The sequence below is a fragment of the Sciurus vulgaris genome (genome assembly GCF_902686455.1).
Source record: "Sciurus vulgaris genome assembly, chromosome: 8".
Taxonomy (NCBI): Eukaryota; Metazoa; Chordata; class Mammalia; order Rodentia; family Sciuridae; genus Sciurus; species Sciurus vulgaris.
Genome location: NC_136468.1, coordinates 31,083,082 through 31,109,355, shown reverse-complemented (window position 1 = coordinate 31,109,355; position 26,274 = coordinate 31,083,082). Strand labels below are relative to the sequence as shown.

Sequence of the window (26,274 nt, the reverse complement as noted above, 5' to 3'; positions counted from 1 at the left end):
TTACATATAAATGAACTTTTACATAAAATCCTTTTTACATGTTTTAAAGCTTTATGTGTGTGAACTGATTGTACATAATTTTTCTGCAACTTATTCCTACAAAGCTCAACATGTTTCTGACATTCAACCTTTTTTTTAATTGTAAACAAATGGGATACATGTTGTTTCTCTATTTGTACATGGAGTCAAGGCATACCATTTGTGTAATCATAAATTTACATAGGGTAATGTTGTTTGATTCATTGTTATTATTTTTTCTTCCCCCCCACCCCTCCCGCCCCTCTTTTCCCTCTATACAGTTCTTCCTTCCTCCATTCTTGCCACCCTCCTTAACCCTCACCCTAAACCTAACCCTAACCCTAACGCTAACCCCTCCCACCCCCCATTATATGTCCTCATACGCTTATCAGCGAGATCATTCGTCCTTTAGTTTTTGAGATTGGCTTATCTCACTTAGTATGATATTCTCCAATTTCATCCATTTGCCTGCAAATGCCATAATTTTATCATTCTTCATGGCAGAGTAATATTCCATTGTATATATATATATGCCACAGTTTCTTTATCCATTCATCAATGAAGGACATCTAGGTTGGTTCCACAATCTGGCTATTGTGAATTGAGCAGGTATGAACATTGATGTGGCTGGATCTCTGTAGTATGCTGATCTTAAGTCCTTTGGGTATAGGCCAAGGAGTGAGATAGCTGGGTCAAATGGTGGTTCAATTCCAAGCTTTCTGAGGAATCTCCATACTGCTTTCCAGAGTGGCTACACTAATTTGCAACCCCACCAGCAATGTATGAGTGTACCTTTTTCCCCACATCCTCACCAACACCTACTGTTGCTTGTGTTCTTAATAATCACCATTCTAATTGGGGTGAGATGGAATCTTAGGGTAGTTTTGATTTGCATTTCTCTTATTACTAGAGATGTTGAACATTTTGTCATATATCTGTTGATTTCTCATTCAACCTCCTTGAGATGATCTGTACATCTCCAATATTCCAGTACTGAAACTGCCCTACTTTACCCCATGTCCTGTTGATGGACTCCTTGTGCAAGTCTCATTTCTGGCGTGTCTGCCACGGGACTGTAACAAGGAGTTTCCCCAACTAGCTGCAGCATATCTTCATCTTTACTGGATGTTGCTTTCAAACTTACACACACATCTGTAGTATCTGAGAGGTTTGGGTGTTAACACATTTACCAACATGGTATTTGGAATCCTTGTATTTCTTGCCACATTTGATGGGTTAGAAATGGTATCTTGCTGTTATTTGAGTTTACAATTTCCATTACCAATAAGGCTGAGAATTTCCTTTTATGCTTATTAGTAATTTGAAGTTTTCTTTTCTGTGACTTTCCCACTTTGCTCATTTTTAAATGTATTATATAGTCAGTCTTGTGTACCATTTTTCATAATCAGTTTTGCTAGAGGATTATTCACTTGTTTAGCACTTTCAAAGAACATCTTTGATCTTTTTGAGTCATATATTTTTTTAAATTTCCTTAATTTCTGCTATCTTTATTATTGCTTCATTTTGGAAAGTACCTCTTAATTTGATAGGTTTTCAAAACTTCACCTAGTTATTAATTTTTAGTATTTTTTCATGTTAAACATATGCATGTAAGTTCATTCTAAATTCATATTGACCTTATTTCTCAAGCCATGTATAGTCTTTTATTACTTCAGGTCTAAATATTGATCATGTTCATTATTTATTATACTTGAGTTATTTGAAAGTATACTTTTTAAGTTTAAGTTTGTGCCTATATTTTTGTCATGTAGTTTTAATTCTGTTGGGATCACAGTGATGCTGAATCTTGTATTTTTTTATGATCTTTTCTATTGACTAGTAACTAGATTTAGAAATTTTAAAATTAATGTTCTATGTTTGTTTTGTTACAAAGGTCTGGAACAGAATAAGTTTGCCTACCACTTTTATTCAATATAATACTGGAAATCTGGGCTTGAGCGATTCAGTAACAGAAGGAAGTAAGTGGTGTTTTAGTTAGCTTTTCTGTTGCTGTGACCAAAAGACCTGACAGGAACAACAGAGAGGAGGAAAAGTTTGCTTGGCTCATAGTTTCAGAGGTTTCAGTCCATAGATGACCGAGCACATTGCTCTGGGCTGGAGGTGAGGCAGAACTTCATGATGGCAGGGTGTGGAGGAGGAAAGCAGCTTAGGCTATGGCAATCAGAAAGCAAAGAGCTCCATTCATCAGGGATAACATACAACCCTAAAGTCATGCCTCCTGTGACCTACTTCCTCCAGTCACACCTTCCTTGCCTATAGTTACCACCCAGTTAATCCCTATCAGTGGATTAATCCACCCATTAGGTTATAGCTCTCATACTCTAATCCTTTCACTTCTGAATGTTCTTTCATTGTCTCCCATGAGTTTTGGGGGGATAATTCAAATCTAAACCATAACACAAGGTAAATTATCCCTGCTTATCAATAACATATTACATGCTGAAAACCCCGAACAACCTACCAAAACAGGATTAAAACTAATAAATGAATTTATTAACCTATAGGATATAAAATCAATATAGGAAATTCAGTACAATTTCTATATGCCACTAATGACACTGGTGAAAATAAAATTAAGAAAATAATCTTTCTTACAATTATTACATTGCTTTTCTAACTGCATTACTTTGCTGTTATTTCCTAGTTTTGACTCAGTCTTTCCACAATATATATAAACTGGCTTCTCCAGTCATTAGTGGTTTTATTCTTGAATGAGATAAGTACTAAGAAGCAATGAAAAAATGAGTAAAAACAGGGCAAATATAAATACATATTGACTATGTAAGATGATACATTTTAATAATTCAACTTGTATTCTTAAAGGCACCCTCTTCCATGGACCATAAGTGACATCTCATTTCCATTTTTAAATACTACAAATATTTGGGAAACAATAAACAGAGGCCAAATTTGTTCCCATATCCAAGTAGTTAGCCTTGGGCTCCACTATGTAATAAACAGGATCGTGAGAGCCATAGAGGAATTAACCCTTTCAGGATGCACAGACAGCTACTATATGACTGCTATCAGAGAAAGCAATCAAAATATTATGGCAATTTAGGAAAAGCAAAATTAAACAAAAACCAATGATAACATGGAAAACTACTAATGAGGGAGTGAATGTTCCTATTACAAAGGCATTTTTACCTTCTTGAAAACATCTGATTCATGTAAGTGGAGGGCTCTTTCTGTACATGACATTTTACTACTTAGAGGAAAAGGGAAAACAAAATTCAAAATAACTGAATATTGGTCAGAAAAAAACTGCAAGAAGTTTTGGAAATTTAACGAAGCATAATGTGTAATTTTTTTTCTGAATCCAATTTACGTATATATGATACATACTATAAAACAGCATATTTGGAACTGAGTTATGACATTTCAGATTGACTTTCTGATAGTACTGTCTCAACATTCTACATGGTCTGTATTTAATCAACAAAAAATTTACCAGTTGAATAAAGGATTATTGTTAAATTTGATAGAATTACAGATTTCAGTTATGAGGTGAGGATTTGAAGGAAATACATTTGGAAATCAGAAACTATGACACCTAGAGGACTTAAGTCTCACCAAATATTAAGGAATAGTTAAACTGAGTCAATCTTCATTGACTGTGATTGTGATTTTTAGCATTTAGTTGGTGATTTTTTTTTTTTTTATTGTAAACAAATGGGATACATGTTGTTTCTCTGTTTGTTAGTTGGTGATTTTTAAGCACTCCTGGAGGAGGGAGCTGACCTCCCAAGGACATCTTCCAGATGGACTTCATCCTCTTGAGTCTAGAACACAAGCATCCTCACTCCAGTAGGTCCTCCTCATATACTACATTATTTTATATTTCTCATTCTGAAACTTTAAAACAACTCTATTCCCAAATAAAAAGCCAATTACTTCTTAATTTTTGGCAAGGTTATTATTTAAGATGGCACCAAATCTATAATCAAAAACTACTAAGACTGTTGGAGAGAAAAATGAATTGAATAATAAATATGTCAATGCATTTTCCCTTTATTGTTTCTATTCTCTGAAGCATATATTCAATAAATTATTAAATAAAAATTTTCATTAAATTTTAAATATTTTCAGGAATTCCAATTGTGTATTTCTGAATCCTCATGCACATGAAAATATCTTTTCAGTGCTTTTATTCATGAAAAATTTCTTAGATGAAAAATAAATTCTTTGGTCACACAATATAGAATATACATATACATACACACAAAGGCATTTAGATTCTGTTGAGCATGTTTATGAGTGATTTAATGGTTTTGTTTTAGAAATTGCATCCATCACAGTTATTAAACTTATGATGAAAAGGTTAGGAATACCTGTAAATTGTATGAAATTATTTTAAGAGACAGATTAGCAAAACAGATTAAAGACTAATGATCTTTTAATCTGGACATATTTGATCCTTTTCCTTAATGTCTCTTAGAGATCTGGGAATTAGTCCCTTGTTCCTTACTAATCAGAATGTTAAACTACTGAGCTTAGTTTCATGTGTAACCTTTCTATATTTTCCTGAGTTCTTATAGGTACTTTTCCTCTTTTCTATTCATTTAATCATTTGTGAATTTATTCATTCAATAAATATGCACTGTGCAGCTAGGTGAACTTTCTTTTAGGCTTTGAGGTCTCATCAATGCTGAGACAGAAAAGGAAAGTTAATTTCACAGATTGAGAATGCAGGAGGGAAATGAATTACAAATAAAGAGATACTGAAATAATTTTGAGTGGTGAACTGTTCTGCAGAAAATAAACCAGAGTAAAGGGACAGATGCTGACAGGTTGCAAATGAGCTGAGGACTGCCAACTCTCCATGTCTCTCTCTTCTGCCTCTTTGCCTTATTTGGTTCTTTCCTCATGTTCTGTCTCTCTTTCCACCACTCTTATGGGCTGCTTCTTTCTATGCCCTTATTGGCAAACTAAAAATATAGCGACCATGGTATTGAAGATGTTTGCTGATTAATATGCAAAAGAATGAGAAACCAAGGCACAGGAAAAGGTGCAATATATCTATGTGTAGTTCTGGACACTAGATTTGTCTATTTCTACCAGACTTTATCCTGGATATATATTGCAATAAACTTGTAAAAATTATTATTCCCTTAAAAGCAAAAAAACTGATGGCTCTCTAAATTTCATCATATCAATTATTGATATCTTTGTACTGTCATGTGTTAAAGAATCCAGACTCCATATGCATAACCACCTAAAATGCAAAAAAAAAAAAAAAAAAAAGTTTATTTCCCACTTAAGATCTGGACTTAAAAATAAGCTGTCAAATGCACATGATATAAAATGCTTACACATTAATGTTGTTTTTTTCTTTATATAGTTTTACCTAGAAGTTCAATTGCAGTTTTATGCTTTATGTTAAACATTGTATTTCCCACTATCTTCAAGGAATAGCATTGTTTTTTAACATGAATATATAAATTTTCAAATATAAAGTTACAAAGTATTTAATGAACTAAAACATAAAAAACAAAATTCCAGCTTTAGAGGAATTCCCCCATGGATATTTAAAGGATTAAAACACTTTTTAGTACTCCTTTTAGTATTTTGTTTATTCCAATATCTTAAAAATTACAGAACAGACCCAGAACCTGTCAAAGGTAATTGGACTGAGAGGAGTACAGATGGAAGTGTAACAAAACACCAATGACCAGCAAAGCTGTCAGCCAAAATTAGGAAATGCGACCTGTGAAACAATTGAAAAAGTGCAGTTTGGCTTTTGGAATACGTTGGCTCCAGAGCAACTAATCATTAATACTAATCATTAATACTTCTATCATTAATACTTCTACAACTAATCATTCTACAACTAATCATTAATACTTCTACAACTAATCATTCTACAACTAATCATTAATACTTCTACAACTAATCATTCTACAACTAATCATGAATACTTCTGACTCACTGATTTCTGAGTTTATTTCCCTAAAAAGATGCCACATTTCATACTTCTTTGGATTCTGCTAGTACCCCAAGAGCTCTTACTTGTTACCCATTCCTTTCACAAGGTCAAGCTGAGCACATTCCCAAGGCTAATTATACAGTGGACACAAGGCAAATTCAGGAGAATTCTTCTGAATGATAACACCTTGTAGTAACTGCTCGTTAATAGCCACACCCAGAGTGACCTGGAGAAGCTGGACTAGTCTGTCGGCACTAATGGTTAAAATATGCTGCTGAAAGATGAGCCACAGGCCCTTGCTCCCAGTCAGAGGCAGTCTTGTAGCCTCTGCTCTGCCCCATCACCACATGCCAGGGAAATACACAGAAACAGGTGGTCTGACCCATTCCCAATCTCATCCTTGTGTATGACTGAACAAGCTTGTACAATTTACTATACTGAAATTGAAAATCCCTTCAACAGAAGTGCAGCAATGATAAAACATTCAATATCTGTAACCCAATCCATTCTTAATAACTTCATAAGGAAAGGGTTTTTTGAGAATTGAGGGATATTATAGAGTCTTTTAATCTTACTACAGCATTAAACTGGGCTTCAGCATCACTACTTTTGGTAGGGCAACTTACATTGTGGGGGTCCCAAAAGGGATCAGCATCTGGTACAGGAAACCTCCTGTTTTGTTCTCAGTTGCCAACCTGCTCAACACCTGTCCGTGTCCACATGTGCAAGGGCTAACTATGAGATTGTGGAGACCACAGCATTCATGTTTGTATGTTATAGTACTTCTGGAGAGGATCATGGTAACAGCTGGCAGCTTAGCAACTGCCACCATCTAATTTCAGTACAGATTAAGGTTTTAGAAATCCTGTACTGGAAATGTTCTTGGCAGAGGCCAAAGGTGTTATCAGAGTTATTTTTTTAAAAAAAATTAAAAATAAAAAAAACCCTGGAGCTTGATTTAATCAAGAAAAATGAACATATCTTCAAGTCTTGATAGATTTGAGGGAATATATATTTATCATCAACTGTCTTGACCAACAGGCCTAAAAAAAGATTTAGAAAATCCTTACACTAATTTAAAAAAGGTATTTTTTAATAAACAGTGCTCAGAATGATTTGCATTTATTCATTTATATAATACATATTTAGTCAGTTTCTACTCATGTACCACACAGTGCTCTTGTAGACTAAAGGTCCTTCAGATCCTAAAGGTCTTGTAGAACATAAGGTCCTTATATTCATGGAGCATACACTGTAGAAAGGAGAAAGAGATTTTTAAAAAGTATAACTAAAATAGGAGGTAAGTCTTCTGAAAAATATAAACAGGTCAACGTGTCAGGGAAGGAGTTGGAAGATACTTTATTTAACAAATTAGGCTATGGCCATGTATGAGTACACCATATGAATCCAGCTTATGTATACAACTATAATGTACTAATTGAAATAATAATAATAGGGACATCAGTGGAGTAGAACAAGCCTATCTAGGGGAGGGAGGACAGGAGGGAAAAGGAACTTATTGGGGAATGAGGAATGAGACTGCTCAAATTATGTGCATGCTAAGAAAATACTTTCTCAATAGGACCCCTAAAGCTCAGGAAATAATGCCAAGAATGAATAAACGAGACAGAATCAAATTAAAACGCTTCTGCACAGCAAAGACAAAAATTAGGAGTGTAAAGAGAGAACCCACAGAATGGAAGAAAATCTTTGCTTCTGACAGATTATATCTAGAATATATAAAGAGATAAAAAACAAAGAAAATGAAATAACCCAATTAATAAATGGGCAAATGAATTTGATAGACCCTTCTCAAAAGAAGAATACAACAAATAAACATGAAAAAATGCTCAACATAATTAGCAATTAGGGAAATGTAAATCAAAACTACACTGAGATTTTATCTCACACCAGTCCCAATGGCAGTCATCAAGACTATAAGTATGGAGAAGATGTAGAGAAAAAGGAACAATTTTACACTGTTAGTGGGACTGTAATTTAGCACAACTGCTATAAAAATCAGTATAGAAGTTCCTCAAAAGACTAGGCATGGAACCACTGTATGACTCAACTATAGCACTTCTCAGTATTTACCCTGAAGAATTAAAGGCATCTTACTACAGGGGTACATGCATATCCATTTCACAGGAGCACAATTCACAACAGCAGAACTATGGAAATAGCCTAAGAGTTCATCAACAGGTGAATGGATAAATAAAATGTGGTAGATATACATAACAGAATTTTATTTAGCCTTAAAGAAAAATGAAATGATGGCATTTTCAGGAAAATAGATGGAACTGGAGACCATCATTTTAAGTGAAATAAGTCAAACTCAGAAGGTTAAGGGTCCTATGTTTTCTCTCATATATGCAGGAACTAGAGAGAAAAAAGGGAAAGGTGGGATGGACCTCCTAAAAACCAAAGAAAGATCAGCAAAGGAACCAGGAGGTGGGAAGTGTGGAGGGAGGGGGAAATGCTGGGGAGTGACGCTGACCAAATTATATTGTTATATTTTGTGCATGTATGAATTTGTCACAATGAATCCCATTAATATGTACAACTATAATGTGCCAATAAAATGTGGGAAATAATTATGGGCATGTATGAATATGGTATAATGAATCATATTATTAGGTATATTATAATCTATCAGTAGATAAAATAAGTTGGGTGAATGGAAAAGGCATATTTAAAAAGTTAACATTTGAACTGATTCCTGAATAGATAGGCAGAATGAGCCAGTCATGGGGAAAAAAGCAGTATAAGTTTCCAAAGAGAGGCTTAGGAAGAGTTAAACAGTCTGGGTGGAAAGTAGGGGATTTAATTTGAAGGCTCATTTGCACAGAAATCACACAAAGTCCACGTTATTGTATATATCTGCAATACCAGTGAAGTGGGGTTGGTGACTATAAGATGTTAAACTCCTACCTTTGGCACTGCAATCAATCTGGGGAAAGAACATTAGAAGTCACAATGCTGCTCACTGACATGGAAGTTTGGGGCCAGAATATATAAAGTCTCAAGGTTATGGTTATGGGTTAGTGTATGTGCAATGGGAAGTCACTGGGAAGATTTAGGTAGCTAATTGCTATAATGTGAGTTATGGTTCAAATAGATCGTTCTGGCAACATAAAAAAGAGATTGTAAGGAGAGTGATGGAAGAGGAAGCAGAGAGAACAGCTAGGAATCACTGTAGCATCCATGTGAAGGTGATGGCAGCTTCAGTTAATATGGTGACAGAGCAGATAGACATAAATGGGAACACTATTGTGGCTATAGAATAAATTATATTTTTGGATTGATAGGAGGGTAAGGAAAAGAGGGGATCAAAGATGACACAGGTTTTCATTTAAGTATGGTCAGGTATAAATCAGCTGTATGTTTCATATCAGGAGACAGGCATACTCTGCATGGAAACTGTATAAAGATGTATATGCATATGAATGCATGCATAGTCACAATAATACACATACATACGCACACAACATTTTAAAATGAAGTCTTGTAAAACAATTTTCAAAAAACAGTAAGCCCAGAAATATTGGATTCAGACTTCTCAATATTGTACAATTCTCACTCACAGGGGCTGTGCTTTTTCATGTGGATGTGAGATGTACAAAGGAGAGGCATCAGACACTGCCCTGGGAGCTAATCATGAAAATATCAATGAACAACTTTTTTTTAAGAGAACACAGGGCATATGTAAAAGAGAGAAACAGTCATATTGCTATCACTGCGTGGTCCATATGAGATTGCCCTTCACCCTTTTTAGCCATTTTCTCACTCCACCTTGCCTGAGCCCTTTTATAATTTTAGCTTTTGAGATAGGAAAATGTCCATTTAATGTTTTAGAGCAATTTTAAGAGGAAGTGTATTGTGTGTTGATGTCCCAGGGTTAGTCACATAAATTAATATGGCCATCGCCATGTTTTTTTTTTTTTTTTTTTTTTTTTTTTGCTATAGAAAACTCAATTATTAGAAAGCAAAAGTTATCTTAAAAATGAAACCTAAATTCAAAAGTTATTTTTCTCTCACATTTGGTTCCAAATTAACCCCATAACCAAAATAATTTTCAATTTTCTATTTAAGATGTGTATTTTTAAAGATAAAATAACATGCAATGTAACAAAATTATTAACTATGAAAATGACATAACTGAGAACAAAAACAGCCAAAGTTTTGGTCAATATTTAAACAGTCATCAAAAGATCTATAATCTTCCTTAAATTACAAGTATCTGTGCCCTTTGACTTAGTAATTTCTCTTCTATAGGAATACTCCCACATATATAAGATTAGTATCCAGGAATTACCCATATAACGATGATAGCATTGTGAGCAAAAAGAGAAATGTTTAAACAAGAGCAATTATTACATAAATTATATAAATCTATATTATAAGATATAATCATTCACTTAAAGTTCAATTAAATTATAAGATAGATTTTTATATGTTGATATGGCAACTTCACTCTGGTATGTTTTTCAAGGGGAACAAAGCAATTCACACAGTAGAAGCATATGGAGTGTTTCTGTGTGTACATCTACACACACACACACACACACACACACACACACACACACACATACACAATGATACAACTTTAGAAGGCCATGCTATCAACAGTGGTTAAATGGCTACTTTTGAGAATGAGAAAGGAGGGAGGTGGCAGTACTAGGGTGTTGGTAGGACTTCCAATTTTCTATCATAAAAGCTGAATGGTTCAGTTTCATCCTCCACTGTGCATGTCCAATTTAAAGTACACAGCTAGACAGTCACCATCCTATGACTTTCTTCATTTGACAGCAGTTCATTTGATCACTTCACATCATCTTCCTGCCAGAAGCAAACATCAGCTGATGTCTTAGACTAAGCCTAGACCATATAACTGAACTTCACAATCTGTACTTAGTAGTGGTATTTTCAAATACATGAGAGGAGTCTCCTGCAGCTGATGCCCAGGTGTGTTGACTCTTTCAGAAATCAATAGTCCAGGGCAGCTACTTCTTTATGTTTAAAGTACTTTTTGATGGCATCTTCTTACAGCGCTTCTCACATGTGTGCAGCATGTACTGATCACTCAGTGGCATGGTTGACTGTTTACATCCTGTGCCAACTCAGCTGATATGTAATTAACATTATGTCTTGAGAGCCTGCTGTTGTTTGCAGCAACTTCAAGTCCTTATTCTGACACATCGACAACAAGCAGTGAACACTTGATACAGGGCCAAGACAACATCGATGTCTCCTTCAGTTTCCACTGATGTCACACAGAAAGTGGCCTTCACAAACACAGGGCTGTTTCCACCAGCACTCCTGGCTGATTCTTTAACATAGGAATGTTGTTTTATACTGCACAACAGTAATGATCCACAGGGATTATCATATATATCTGTCTGTCATCAGATCAGTCATAGTTGTGTACATAAATTTAATAGTGGCTGTATGGCAGAGAAAATAAGACTCTACAGTCTCACAAAACTGAATTTGCTTGACTCTACCCCATACTAAACTAACTTGGGTAAATGACATAATCCCTCTGCATACTGGTTTTCTTTACTGTACAATGGGGGTAATTATAATGCCAACCCTTGGATTTATTCTGAGTAGTAAATAAGATGATGCATTAAAAATGCTTTAAGTAAGTACTTGCCACAAAGTAATTACCTAACAAATATCAGATTAAATATAGTAATTATGTTCATAGGTAAGTGTTTCAGGAATTTTTAGATTGATTATAGAATATGCAATATGGGACATATGGTTATTTGCGTGTTAGCAGAATATAGACGAACTAATTCCACTTGGTTAAATAATAGAGTTTTAAAGCTCTTAAATGTTTTATTACAATGAACTACAATATAATATAGTATCATATGTATTTTATACCAATAATATTTTCCAAATCTAGTAGAAAACCATTGGACAAGCATAGGAAAAAGAAATAAGAAATATATATAAGTTTAATTTTAGTAAGATTTCAAGTATATTTGTCAAAATTACATTCTTTAAAATTTGGCTTGAACCAAATTCACCTTTGTCTTAAAAAGAAAATGCAGCCTCTTAGAAAACTTTAGAATTCACTTTGTATTTTATCAAGGTCAGAATCTAAACAAGAACCCCAACTAATCTTACTAAGAAGCTAAACAAACACCCAACATTAATGAGTAATCTATTTTCCCATTTTCTTGACTCTGATTTAAATTGACGTTTTTGCTTCTGATTTTCATGTTTATTTGAAAGCCTTTGATAAGCCTTTTCTGCTCAGTGGCTCCTCGAGTGTTCACTTTGAACAATGACTTTGCAGCTGGCCAAACCTGACTCTCAATCAATTTTTATGAGCACAAATTCTTGGGCTGATGGCTAGGTCTCCAGCTACATCACTCATGTAACACACACTCACGAGTGGTGATGAGATTCGCATTATCACCAGAGCACCATTCTGCCGATGGCAGCAGCAGACACAGCAGGGGGATGCTGTCCTCCCTACGAAAAATGACTCCTTCACCTTTCAATAATGCTGCCTGCAGGTACGGACCGACAAGCTGTGTGCAGATGGAATGAGAGCTGTCTTTACAAATACTTGTAGAAACTACCCAGTTCCTCTCAATGGGTCATTCTCATTGAATCTCCATACATATCCATCTTGATTTTGAAGAGAGTGCATTCAATTTGTCTTCCCATTACATTTGGAATTGAAAGGAAGATTCAATTGTTTAAAACTTCAAAGAGTTGTCAGACCACCGGCATATATATTTCAATACATTTGGGCATGGGATTCTCTGAGTGCATATGTATATATGTACATGTACATACACAGTATTTAACTATGGCTTTGATTTTAAGATGTTACTACAGGTAGAGTAAATCCAAATTCATTATGGTTTGGGGAGTATTTTTCCTATATTTTAATTCGGGAACATATGGGTTAACCATCTACTTTGATTTACACAAGATATTGCTTTTCAAATGTAAAATATACACTATAGTTATTGGGAGGAGTTTTATCTCCATGGGTAATTTTCTCCAAAGACATACCAATTATCAGTCTCAAAGTATTATAATTCCTTCTTTCATTTCTAAACTGTCTAATGGGTTATAATCAAAGTATTTGTGTCTGTAACTTTTGATTCTTGTGATCACATGCTAGAAAATAAGAAAAGGGGGAAAAGATGACCAACCACCCCCGCCCCCTGCCACAACTTTTCTCCAGTCAAAAGCAGGAGGTGATCAAATGGTATCTCAAAACTGGTCTACAAAAGTCTAATTTTCATATTAGAACAATCAGTACATTAGAAACTCTTTGAGCCTACAGTTATTTAACCAGATTAACAAGTGTCCTCCACTCATTGCTTAAAGCAAATGAGGCACTGGACATTTTGGTTACAGGGTCATTGTCTCACTACTTTCCTACACATTTCTATCAGTTAAATTCTACGCTTCTTAAGAGGCAACTTGGTTTGTTCCCAAACTGTTTATGCCAGTAACACTACTAACATTCTGGAATTAAATGAAATTCTACATGAATGCATGGAACATAACTGATAAAGAAGATTAATGTTTTACCAAAACTCAACGAAGACAAATCGCTATGACCAACTTGTTGAATCTGATGTAGGTAAGACATCTATGAGATAGGAATAAGATTAAAATGTCCAGAAAGAGCTACACTCAAATTGCTTTGTAAATATATTTAAATTCTTGCACCAATGTAAAGTAACTGGACATGGAAACTGGAATGATCACCCAGAACTCTGGACAGGGAACCCTTATTCAAAGCAAATGCTTGAACTTTATAACAAAAGATTAACTCCGTGTGTGTGTGTGTGTGTGTGTGTGTGTGTGTGTGTTTTATTAAAGATTAGTTCTAACCACATTTTAATCAGAAATAAAATGGACTGTGTGGCTGCCATGTAGATAAATCTACTTTTGACTGAATTTTTATACTTTCAAGAAGAAATCATGGTGTCATGAGACATTAATAAAGGTGATTTTATTCAACAAGTGATGCATGGTGGTAACTCTGAAAGATAGCAAATGACAATCTTCTATCCTAGGCATTATACCACATCAAGCTTACTTCATGTGTTGTAGGAATGAATGAGATTTTAGACTGTTCTAAGAATTCCAAAAGTGATTCTCTTTTCAGATATTCCTATATTTCTTTTGAGAAAGGCATAACATGAATTTATCATGGAATGGAATGACTTTTACTTGGAAAATTATGCTTTAATCTAAATTTAATTTAATAAGTATATTCTATGAGCAAAGGTTATTATGATTTAAAAAGTCAGCCAAATCACATTCTGAATCTGTCAAAATTCAGAATCTAGTCATCAATAAACATAGCCGTCAACTTGATTTCAAAACATATCCATGTGGGTAAGTAACATATGGCATAGTTGCATAAAAATGAGTGATTTCATGTATTAGTATTTATATATAAAAGATCAGAATGATACAGCTGTTTTCAAGGGATGGTCCTGGAATCCTGCAGATCCTAAAGATCATTTCAGGGGATTTATTAGGTCAAAATGACTTTTATAACAATATTCAGAAGTATTCTGGCTTTTTCATATTTATTTGCTCATGACTGTATAGCAGGGCTTTTCCATGCTTTATCAGACATTGCAACAAACTGAACATGGAAGCTGATATGAGAATAGTGCTGCATTCTATGATGCCAGATAACAGAGAGATGTACAAAAGCACCAAACAGTCCACTCATTTCACTAAATTGCTTCACTTGGGGAAGACTTATTTGACATAGAATGTTATTTATGTTAGCATATAATGAGTTTACTATCTTTACTTTTAAATGAATTAAGTATTAAGTTTCTCAGTTTTAATTTTGAACCCAATAATAGTGACAGATATAACTCACATCAATAAGTTTTAGAACCATGTCTTAGATTGATTATGTAACAGGAAAAAAAAAATGACTAACCTGAACAAGGACAAAGTAACGTTTTTTCCATCTTTTCCAAACCTTCTGTCCAAGGGCATACAGATATCTGGTATGAAAAATAAGAAAAATAACATTTTACATGAATAATGTTGTGGTTCCTTATATCATATTTTTTCCATGGATGTTTATCTTTGAGACCAGCCTGCTAAAGGCAGTTTTCATTTGGAATCTGAGACGATACACAGCTACTATTACAAAATGACTGAGCTTGTTCTAGGTTCTTGAAAGGGAATTGATTTATGTGGCTTATCAATTTGTCAGTCCTTACCACAAATTGAGCGAAGTAGGAGTTAGAAAGGATAATCAAAGAACCAGTTGGAATTTTATTCTTGCACACACTTCTTAGGAGAGACAAAGGCTACAAACTGAGGACATAGTACTAAAAGCTTCAGATCTCAGATGACCAGGCCTGGATAGTGCAGCCCGGGAAGGAGCCAGCTATAGAGTCAAGAAGCAGGGTGAAGGGTCACTGTCCAACTGGGTGACCCCAAGATGTGCCTGCACCAATGTGTTTCCATTTCTTCATCTATCAAACCACAGGACTGGATCTGCTGATTTCCAACATGTGCCAGGTCCATCATTTTAGGACTTCTCTGACTTAATGGAAGTATCTTAGTTCACATTTTTTTAAATATGAAATTCAGATTACAATGAAGACAAGGATGTTATATAGTTTATATCATTTCAACCATGTCTTTTGACTTTGCATCAGCACTTGTCAGCTGAAGTGAAATGATTAATGTGGTCAATAATTTGAGACTAGAACTTTGGTCCTTAATGAATGTATAGAGATATGCTGAGGTATCCAGAAAAGTACAAGAAGAGATTAAAATTTAATCAAGGGTGAGTTTATCAAGAAAAGAGCTATTTTAAAATTATTCCATGAAACCATACATGTGCTTCCTACAAAAGTGGAAATACAGACTTAACTTTAAAATTAAAGAAACATTTTGTCACAATTCCTTTATCTCAAGTGAAAGCTTAAAAGTGCAGGGTTCTTCAAACTAAATTTTTATGTAATCCTAAATGGTAAAAAAGAGTATCATGGGCCCCAGCTCAGTGGTAGAGCACTTGCTGCGCATGTGTGAGGCTCTGAGTTCCATCCCTGGGACCAAAAATAAAATAAAACAACAAACACTGTACCTAACACAGTTTATTTAGGGACTTAAAGTCTTCAGATCTCCTCTCACAATTTTCATGGCTGAAATTTTAGCTTGAATTTTAGTTTCTTATTAAAATACTCTTCTTTTGTAACAAACTAAACATACTTCTTGTTCCCTGTAAGTAGAGTAATATGGAATGGGACATCAGCTAGAGTGTGGTGAAATGAATGGACACTCTTATTTCCTACCAGTGGGGAGGGTAACATAAGACCATGTTCCTGTAGCATAGCAAGGAAATAAGTAGAACACTCCTATTGTTTTAGTCTTTTATAATAACAGTGAATATCTCATTGCATAATATCTAAAAAGAGCAGAATTCAGTACTACACCCATCCTTAGTGAGCTGGAATTTTTAAGAAATATATATATATATATACACAAAATGATATTCCAAAATATTAATAACAGTATCTTTGAGTAATGTAATTATGGTAGATTTAAGTTTCCTATATTTTCTAGATTTTCAAAATCAGGAAAAAAAAAATGGAGTGACTAAAAGTCAAAAACAACTGGGTCCTTGCATTGCAAACATCATCAAAATCGCTCAAATCAATTATATATTTTCTTTTACGCACATTAGCTAGCTGGAGAATCTGGTGAGCTTCTTTCTGGCACTCATGTTACCCTTTATACTGTTGTCTGTGCTTGTAGATATGACGTGAAATCTGTTAATGACTGGCAGAAACATCTACCACTCTTCTCACCTGCTCACTGTTTCTTCTCAGGGTCCCCTTAAAGCCCTGTGCACACCTTTGCTCTAGCCTCTAATTTCTCCTCCCTGGTTCTAGTGGTAGGTGTTCAGCTGTTCTCTTTCTTGTTCCTTTATGATTTCCCTCTCTTGAAATGCACATACCCAAGTTCCTATTACAGGGTTAACAGTAATGACCTCAGGAGCTAGATGCTGTGGACATGACAGCTGTCCTCTCTAAAAGCACACCAACGGGATACATGCCCAGTAGCTGCCCAGCAGCCACAGAGGACTTCTGAAAGAAACTTTGCCTGTGACCAGAGTCCACTTCTCAGCTCTTTCCAAGTGTCTCACTTGGCAGACTGCTGGACAGCTGGGTGACTGTGAATAGTGACATAAACTATCAACAACACAAGCAAGTTAGTGTGAGTTTTATTGACAGTGAAGGTCCTGTGTGACAAACACCAGTTAGCTGCAGCATCATTCAAAATTATGAATTAATAAATTTGGAATGAAAATTTATGATTTCTCTACAGACAGACAGCAGAGGGGTTGGTGGACACATGCATAATGTATTTGGGAATGTTGTATTTATATTAATGGAATATGTTATAAGAAATAGAACAAGAAGGAACTGGGGATTGGAACAAGGGTATACATGTAAGTGTTCTGAAGCAGTTTGGGCTGTTGCATTTTAAGGAAAAATCCAGTTGAACATGTACAAAAGTGACAACTGACCAAATGTACCCAGAAACTAACTAGTCATACAAATTTTACCAGCTCTCTACATAAGAAAAGATAATAACGTTTAACAAAAGATTACCTGCAGAGTAATGTTATAAATGTTATAGAGAAAATAATATATTAGTTTGTTCTCTTAATGTTTTCATATTAGATAAAATTCTAATGCAAAAAATGAACATGGATGAAATACATCAGCAAGATAACCATACCAAGTAAGAATACATTAGATTTCACTTCAACACATTACAATTTATTTTTTGCAATAAGCATGAATTCTGGGATCAGATACTAAGTCCCATTGTAGAGATGTTTTTCCCAGGGTATAAAAGAAGATTCTTGGCCTAAGGGACATATTTTACAACCAGGGAAGAATGAAGAAAAAAAGAGTTTACCAATATTGGTGAAGAGGAAAAAACCTAAAAGCAATCTAAGAATCAAATGATTAGGTTGTCACTAAAAGTGATGCAAAAAAATTACTAATGTACAGTAATTTTTTTTTTTTTTTTTTTTTTTTTTAACTTTTGAATCTCAGAGACTCCTGGCTTTGTCTATCTTAGCACAGTTGGGCACTAAAAACCCTTTGCCCATTTTTTGAATTTTGCTTTTCACTTCCCAGTGCTGATATTTATTTTATTTTATTTTTTTTTATTGTAAACAAATGGGATACATGTTGTTTCTCTGTTTGTACATGGCGTAAAGGCATACCATTTGTGTAATCATAAATTTACATAGACTAATGTTGTTTGATTCATTCTGTTATTTTTTCCCTTCCCCCCACCCCTCCCACCCCTCTTTACCCTCTATACAGTACTTCCTTCCTCCATACTTGCCCCCCTCCCTAACCCTAACTCTAACCCTAACACTAACCCTTCCCTCCCCCCCATTATGTGTCATCCTCCACTTATTAGCGATATCATTCGTCCTTTGGCTTTTTGAGATTGGCTTATCTCACTTAGCATGATATTCTTCAATTTCATCCTTTTGCCTGCAAATGCCATAATTTTATCATTCTTTATGGCTGAGTAATATTCCATTGTATATATATACCACAGTTTCTTTATCCACTCATCAATTGAAGGGCATCTAGGTTGGTTCCACAGTCTGGCTATTGTGAATTGAGCAGCTATGAACATTGATGTGGCTGTGTCTCTGTAGTATGCTGATTTTAAGTCCTTTGGGTATAGGCCAAGGAGTGGGATAGCTGGGTCAATTCTTGCTAAATAAAATAAGCAGTCACATGAGCTCATATTTTCTATATGTAAAAAAAATACAGAAAATTCAATGAAAAGTTAGACCTGTAGTTAATATCTGTCTGGTGAGATTAAAGATGGATTTCACATCCTTCTTTTTGGCTTTTTGCCTTTCTACAATGTATGCACTATATTGTTCTTCCCCTGTGTTTCATAAGGATTATTAGCAGTTTAAATAAAGTAAAATTCACCTGCTTCAGGTGTACAACTTGATGAATGTTTCTACAGTCATGCAACCACGACCCTAATCAACTTATGGAACATTTCTATCTCCTCCAAGTTCCCTCATTCTCTTTATGATTAATCACCTCCTCAAAACCCCAGCTTTGGCAACTATTGATTTGATTTCTGACTTTGTTTTTCATTTCCAAAAATACCATTTAATTGGAATTATGTAGTACATATATTTCATTGAATGAATTCACCTCAATATGACCAGCTGGTGGACATTTGAATAGTTTCTACATATTTGGACATCAAAATTGAAGCCACTATAAACATTTGTGTCTTGGGGTCAGCAAATGTTTTCATTTCTGTTGGATAAGTATCCAGGAGTGGGATTGATAGATCATATTGAAAGTGTAGGATGAACTTTGTAAGAAACCGCCAAACTGTTTTCCAGAGTGGCTGTCCCACTTGGTAGCACTACTAGCAACATGAGATAGACATCTTACTTTTTTAATCAGAAAAACATTATTATTCAATATTTTGGATTATGACTATAAATATTGCTGGTGTGACTAAGGTAAAACCTACAGACAAAAGACAAGGTGCTTTTCTTTATGTCTTGAGGACAGTGGAGAGCTCTACAGGTTTTCATGGAGATATAGGCTTCCAACTTTCAAAACCATCACACTGTGCAATATGGAGCAGTCTAAATTTTCTACAGATGAATGGTCTTATCATTTGGGAGGGTTGGAATGAGAGTGAGTGAGGAAAAGAGTTAAAGTCATTTGAATATTTGGCAATCATCAGATAATAAATTTATTATATAACATCTGTAAAAATCAAAATATGTCCTCTCCTAATCCATCTTCATGCCTAGCATTACTACTGAATTACTGGTTTTTTTTAAATGTTAAGCACTACATTATAAATTATTTCTTGTATGGTATCTAAGGTCTAATAGGTATTTTTAAACTTCAGGAAAATAAAACTTACATTTAGCCTGACATTATATTTTACTAGACAATAGATGCTGTTCCTTATGCTTACTGTTCTAATATTCTTACTAAAAAATGAGTTATTCTCTATAGACTATATACATATCTATAACCAATATTGAGGGAATTTGTATACAATAAATTGACTTGACTTCAAACAGTCAAATATAATTTGTCTTTCTTTAATGATATAGAAAGACCCTATAGTAATCTCAAGGTAATTATAAAAAACATCAATTTTAACTGTATAATACTGTGGGGGGAAAAGGTACAGCTGATAGGACTAAATATAACTATTTGATATACAATGGAAATAGTATTAATTAAACAGATCCTTTATAGCTATTTACTTATCATTTATTTCTATTTCATGAAAATATCCAGTATTTTTTTAAGCCTAGTTTTCAAATTTTCTTATTCTCTGCATTTCTAGACAAATTAGTGTCTTAGTGTTTTATGAAATTGGATTCTTCTAGATAAGACGCGGAAGAACATTATCCAAGAAATGTGTTTCCAGTCCTAGAAGGGGACAGAGTCTTGGCTGGTGGATCTGTTCTTCCTCAATATTTTGTCATCTGTTGGGTTATTACTGTATGATTAATTCATGTCAAAATGTCCTTTTTAAGAATATGTAAATCAGCCCCGCCCAAATACCTGCAAACTAGGGACACACACTTAACTGGGTTTGATGAGACAATTTATAATATAATCCAATAAAATAATATTTATCAAGCAACATAGGAGGAACATTCCATAATGGATAGTGTAAATTTTTTTCACCTTGTTTAAAAAAAAAAGATTTGGTATTTTTTTGGGTGTGGGACTTTCACCATTATTCTTTTTCCTCAACCTACAGAATTTGGTCTTTAAGACATTTTTTTCTCATCTTTTAAAAATTCTCTCAGTTAAGTTACAGAAATGGATGGAAAATGAGATAACAAATATTAGCAGTTTTTATGATCATGTCTCATTCTCTAGTACACTGTTAGAATATAGCCCTAGGGAAAAACCCCTAACTGAAGCTAAATTTGATCCAGTAATTATTTAAGAGGGGATAAAAGAGAGATTCTATTGCATATCTTTCACAAGCACATATTTCTGATGTTCATTTGCACTAAATATTTCCACTGAAATATTTCTAGTGCATCACAATACTTATGTAACTAGAGTATTTAGAATTATTTAAAAATAACTGCTCAGATACAAGGTAAAAGTGTTTACTTTCATCAATACATCCAACTTAAGTATTAAGTTGTTCCTGTGAATGAAAAAATTGCCTGCTTAATTTTAAAATCTTCTCTTCTTACACAGGATTAGGTAACAAAGCAATTAGCAGCACTGACACAATGCTTGGATTTAACACAGAGTAAAGCCTTGAAGCATTTGGTTTCATAAGTGAGTATAAACACGGAGTAATCTTCTGGTATTAATGCCTTTTCTAGGGTTATTTCTAATGGAGAGCACTATTTGTTCTAAGAAATATGAATCACTGCTAGGAAAGGCCCAATACCAAGGAAATGTGTCTCAATGTTTCATTTGCCTATGACTTTTTTTGATTTCTAACTAGTCTAAGGTCCTATTTCATCCCTGAATATCAGAGATATAAGAAAATGAACTTTAAAACTTTTATTGTATATTTAAAATATACTGGTAGGGGAAAGCTCAAGAGAAGAAAAAAGAATTTTGGTATTCACCTACTTGATTTTTCTTTAAGAAAATAGCTAACAAGTCAAAATAGTTACTACCAACAAGGTAAACAGTGTATTTTTCATCTTCCATATTAATAGTTCTATAAGACTTTATAATACCTTATTAAAATTATACAACATTTCTGGTATCAACATGATCCTTAAAAGTTAACTTAATAAGCCAGCTGGGAAATATACAGACCACAGCTTCTTCTGAAAGTTTTCACTTGTGGAGAAAACTAGTCTTTATGAAATTGCTCAGAATGTCCTGTGACAGCAAAGAAAAACTTTGCTGATCATTAACAATATATATTTTAGTACCAATAAAATGGTTTTTAACAATAGATTTACTGAATAAAATAAAATTTGGTAAAAATAATCTTCAAGAAAGACAAAAATCCACATAACTATTAGGCATCTTTTTGCTAAATCTTAGTCAACTTTCATATCATCATGTGTTAACACTGTAAAGCTTATAAAACTATTTTAAATGCTTGTTTTTGCATAGTAAGTCTTTGAAAATATATTTAAAAAATAGATTCATATGTAATGTCTGTGATTAGTCTTCCTTTTTGCCAAAACCCTCAGAAATGAGTTTTACTAATAAAGTGATTTTCTATAAATATTGTATATTCTCTGCTGATAAGCATTGTCAAAAATGTTCATGTAAATTTAAGAACTCACCTTTTATTAGTTTTAAAAGCTGAGATTTAACTCATCTTCATATCATGGTATGAATGAAATATAACCTGTATTAATAGTATCGACACAGCTGACATACTCTATTACCATGTTTGAAATAGGAACTGGTAATATAAAATAAGTGATTTAACAAAACTTTAAAAACACTTCATAAAATCTTTCTAACTTGAAGATTGTTCGAAGAGTAGCTCAACACACAAAAATTGTCCAAACACATTACTAAATATTGTAGTTTAGCTTCAATTAGAGTGGTGGCATACAGTTCTAATAGAAAGGAGAATATGACAATTTATTTGCTCTGAGACCATGCTGTGAGGGTTCATGGTTTTACTTTATGATGAAAAATCATCACTAATGAATATTTGAAAAACATAATTGTATACATAAGATGGGAATTATTCAGTGCTTGGGGAAAAAAAGGACTATTGCTTTTGACAGATCACTTATGAGTCTAGCTTTTTATTCAAAGAAATGGAACAATCCATCTACATGTTGAATGATAAAGCCTTTTCTTCTACAAGGCTTCATTTTTCAAGGAAAAATAGAGAAAGAAAAAAAATCAATATATAGAGTAGTTGAGTCCTGGAAAGGGCTTTCTTAAAGAGAAACCTCAGTCAAGGTTGAAAGAGCAATTAATGCAGGCTCAAAAAGCTAGGCCATTCTGATAGAGTTCGGTTAACATGTGGCAGAAGTAATCATCCACTTGTGAAAATGATTTTCGGTTCATTCTCAAACACCTTTCAGACACTCATGATCCCATTTAACTGACAACAATACAGGCTATCTGTGGGCACCATTGCATTTGATGTGAAAACCAATAGGGACCAAATGCCCTCAGGCACTTGCAGTCATCCCTGCACGTTCTCTGCTGCTTGCATAAAAGGAACCTTCCTTTCACTACATTCTTTTATTTAACTCCACAAGATTAAGTCTTTTTCTTTTTTTCTTCTTTTCTTTTTTTCTTTTGGTTTTGTTTTCAGCTAAGTATGAGAAAAGACACTGATTCGAGACAACACCGTGACCTGCACATTATGAAATCTAGAAGTAAATACTTTCCAGTTGGTCTTTATACTCCTTGAATTCTTATGGGAAAGAGTACAGGAGGTGGGGGGTGCAAGCCAAGGATCTTTGCCCAACAAAATTGTGTGAGTCTGAGAGAAATCAGGACTGAAGAAAAAACCCAAACTCCTGCTGTGTCAAGCAAGAAGTTAAATGTTTGTGCTGTATAAAGAGGTGACTTATAACAGCAAACTTGAAGGAAATGAGAATCCTTCACTTATTATAGACATCATATTTTGTGGAACCAGTAATGTAAAAACCATCATTTTTCTTTTTTAAAAGTTTCATCTTCTGGGGCTGAGGATATAGTTCAGTTGGTAGAGTACTTGCCTTGCATGCATAAGGTCCTGGGTTCAATCCCCAGCACCACCAAAGGGGGGGGTGGCGTTTCAACTTCTGCTACTTAAGTGTAGCATTTATCAGCATTATCAGATAAATATATAGTTAAGGTATAAAAACCACCTTAAAATTGGTTTGTTGAGAAATGACCTATAAAATGAATAGAGGCAATGTGCCAAGAAAAGACCACAAACCCCATTCCACCCTTAGATAACTGATCATTCTTTTTTTTTGCGGTGCTGGGGACCGAACCCAGGGTCTTGTGCATGCAAGGCAAGCACTCTACCGACTGAGCTATCTCCCCAGCCCAGATAACTGATCATTCTTGACGGAAACATTCTAATACTCAATATGAAGTGAATGCATTGTCACCTAGACAAGCTAAATGGGAACACTGGGTAAGTAGTTTGGTGGAAATTAAATAGCTAAACACAAGTCAAATAATACAACTAAGTCACACTGCATGGCCAAATCTTTTATACTTTCCTAATAATCATCTTTGACATTTGGTCTTTGGCATTCTTTCATAATTCAGTTATCAGAAAAAAAGTCTAAATACCTATTTTTAAAGAGCTCATGATCTCTCCAATGCAAATATTTATAAAACTATATAAAGATCACTTTGTGAAGAATTCATTTTTTAAATTGACAAAAATGTATGTTTATGGTGTACAGCATGTCTTGAAATACATGTACACTATAGAAGGGCTAAATTAAATAATTAATACATGCATTGCCTTGATAAACTCTACCACAGAAAGTGTATTTTGGAAAAGCAGTTTCATGTTTTTCCTCAATTTACATGTTCTTAAAGTTATTTTTCCTTCATCTGCAGGAGCTTAACTACTTTGTTAAAAGTCAAAGAAAATTAATGGGTTTTCCAAACCAATTATAAAATGTCTCAGAAGTGGTTAAAAGAAAACGTGCAAAGAGTATACCAAACCTACCTCTACTCCCACCAGGCTAACCTGCATATTTGGGTTTATACCCCATCCCTTCAATAGAGGACAGAATATGTGAAAAGTAGAATGTCCCCAGGGACCAGTTTGACACATTCTAAAGGGAAGAAGGGAAGGACATTCTGAAACCCTTGGCAAAAAAGCTCTGGGCACCTGACAATTAGTTGGCAATGATTCGCTTATGTAACCCTGTTTTTGTTTGTTTGAAGAAACTCCATTGTGTTCTCCTCTCTCTGAAAACACAAAAAGCTTTGGCAAGAAACAAAATTTTGGCAAAGTATATATATGTCCAAGTACATTTTATTGATTCTTAAAAATTCCTTCTGTTTTAGGAACAATATTTCCAAAGTAAAGATCAAACATTGTTGAACATTATACAAAGTATAGGTAATACTGACTTAGCACAAACATTTTAGGGCTCAGTTTCCTTTTCTGTAAATGGAAATATCTAGTCTACTTTCTTCGAAGGGAGGATTTCCAAAGAAATATGTACGTGAAATGCTCATCTTAAAAACTATATTCTAAAAAGACAAGGGAACAGTTTGGGATTCAGTGTTTCCTATAGCATATGTCTTGGATCATCTGGGTTCAAGGAGGCACTATGAGGAAAAGGAATGGTTTGGTGGGCAAATAAATGGGGAAACAATGAGATAAACAAAGCTAATGAGGTTCTGTATGCCAGGACTTCTGAGTGCCTATAGCAGACAATTCCAAGGAGACACTGGGGAAGGAAAGTTGAGAGAGAAGAGCAAATATGTCGTCTCTAAAATGCAGACTCTTTTTTTTGTAGGACATCTTGTAGGAATCCTGCTAACACACACTTTGGTAATTATCTGGACTAAATTACTGCTAACGTCTTTAAGCGATAAATTTATATAACTGAGGTTTTACATTCTGTTCAGAATGAACTAATATCTTAGTAATAATTAAATTATCACTTTCATTTCTACCACAATTTTGCTAGGGATTTATAAAGATTTACATTCAAACAGAGAGAGTTTTGTTTAAAACTTGGATCATAAGCTCCATGGATTATGTTTGATTACTAAAAGGTAATGTTGCTCTGATCTCAGCTAATAAAGGCATGCCTGAAGAGCTCAGATTTAGGAAACAAATTGCCTGTGTCCATCTTCTGGAGGGACATCTTCCTGTCACTTAGTTATAAAGGTATTTGAACTCACCCCGACACTGAGCATATTTCAGAACTGCCTTCCCAACAGCTTTGTTCTGCCTAAGCTATGTCACTTGAACTTCAACTTTATGCTGTGACCAGTAATAACTGTAGTCCAGGATGGTGGAATTCTATTTCTGGACTCAGGGACTCAGCAGTAAGATATTCTTGCTGTCATTACAGCTCAGACATTGTACCTCAGTTTCCATGTGCCCATCCCTGCCTGGCGCCCTTGTGCTTGTCTTGATAAGCTGCACCACAACCCAGGCTGAGCACCCAGCTATGTTTGGATGCCTGTCGATCTTTCTCTGGCACTCTGCTCGTGCATTCTAGGCATGTTAATTGGTCGGAGACAGTTCTGTGATTGCTCACATCTCTAAACTGCCTGTGCAGAGCATGTTGGATACTTTTC

General features: G+C 34.5%; 1 protein-coding gene across 9 annotated transcripts in view; it reads right to left on the bottom strand.

Moving 5' to 3' along the window:
* CADPS2 (calcium dependent secretion activator 2) overlaps positions 1 to 26,274 on the bottom strand; it is a 556,850-nt gene that overhangs the window by 172,155 nt on the left and 358,421 nt on the right. For all 9 annotated transcript variants that reach the window (XM_079149839.1, XM_079149831.1, XM_079149833.1 and 6 more), the window contains exon 9: positions 14,916 to 14,982. In XM_079149839.1, coding sequence (XP_079005965.1) covers positions 14,916 to 14,982 — 67 coding nt within the window. The remainder of the gene's footprint in view (positions 1 to 14,915; positions 14,983 to 26,274) is intronic.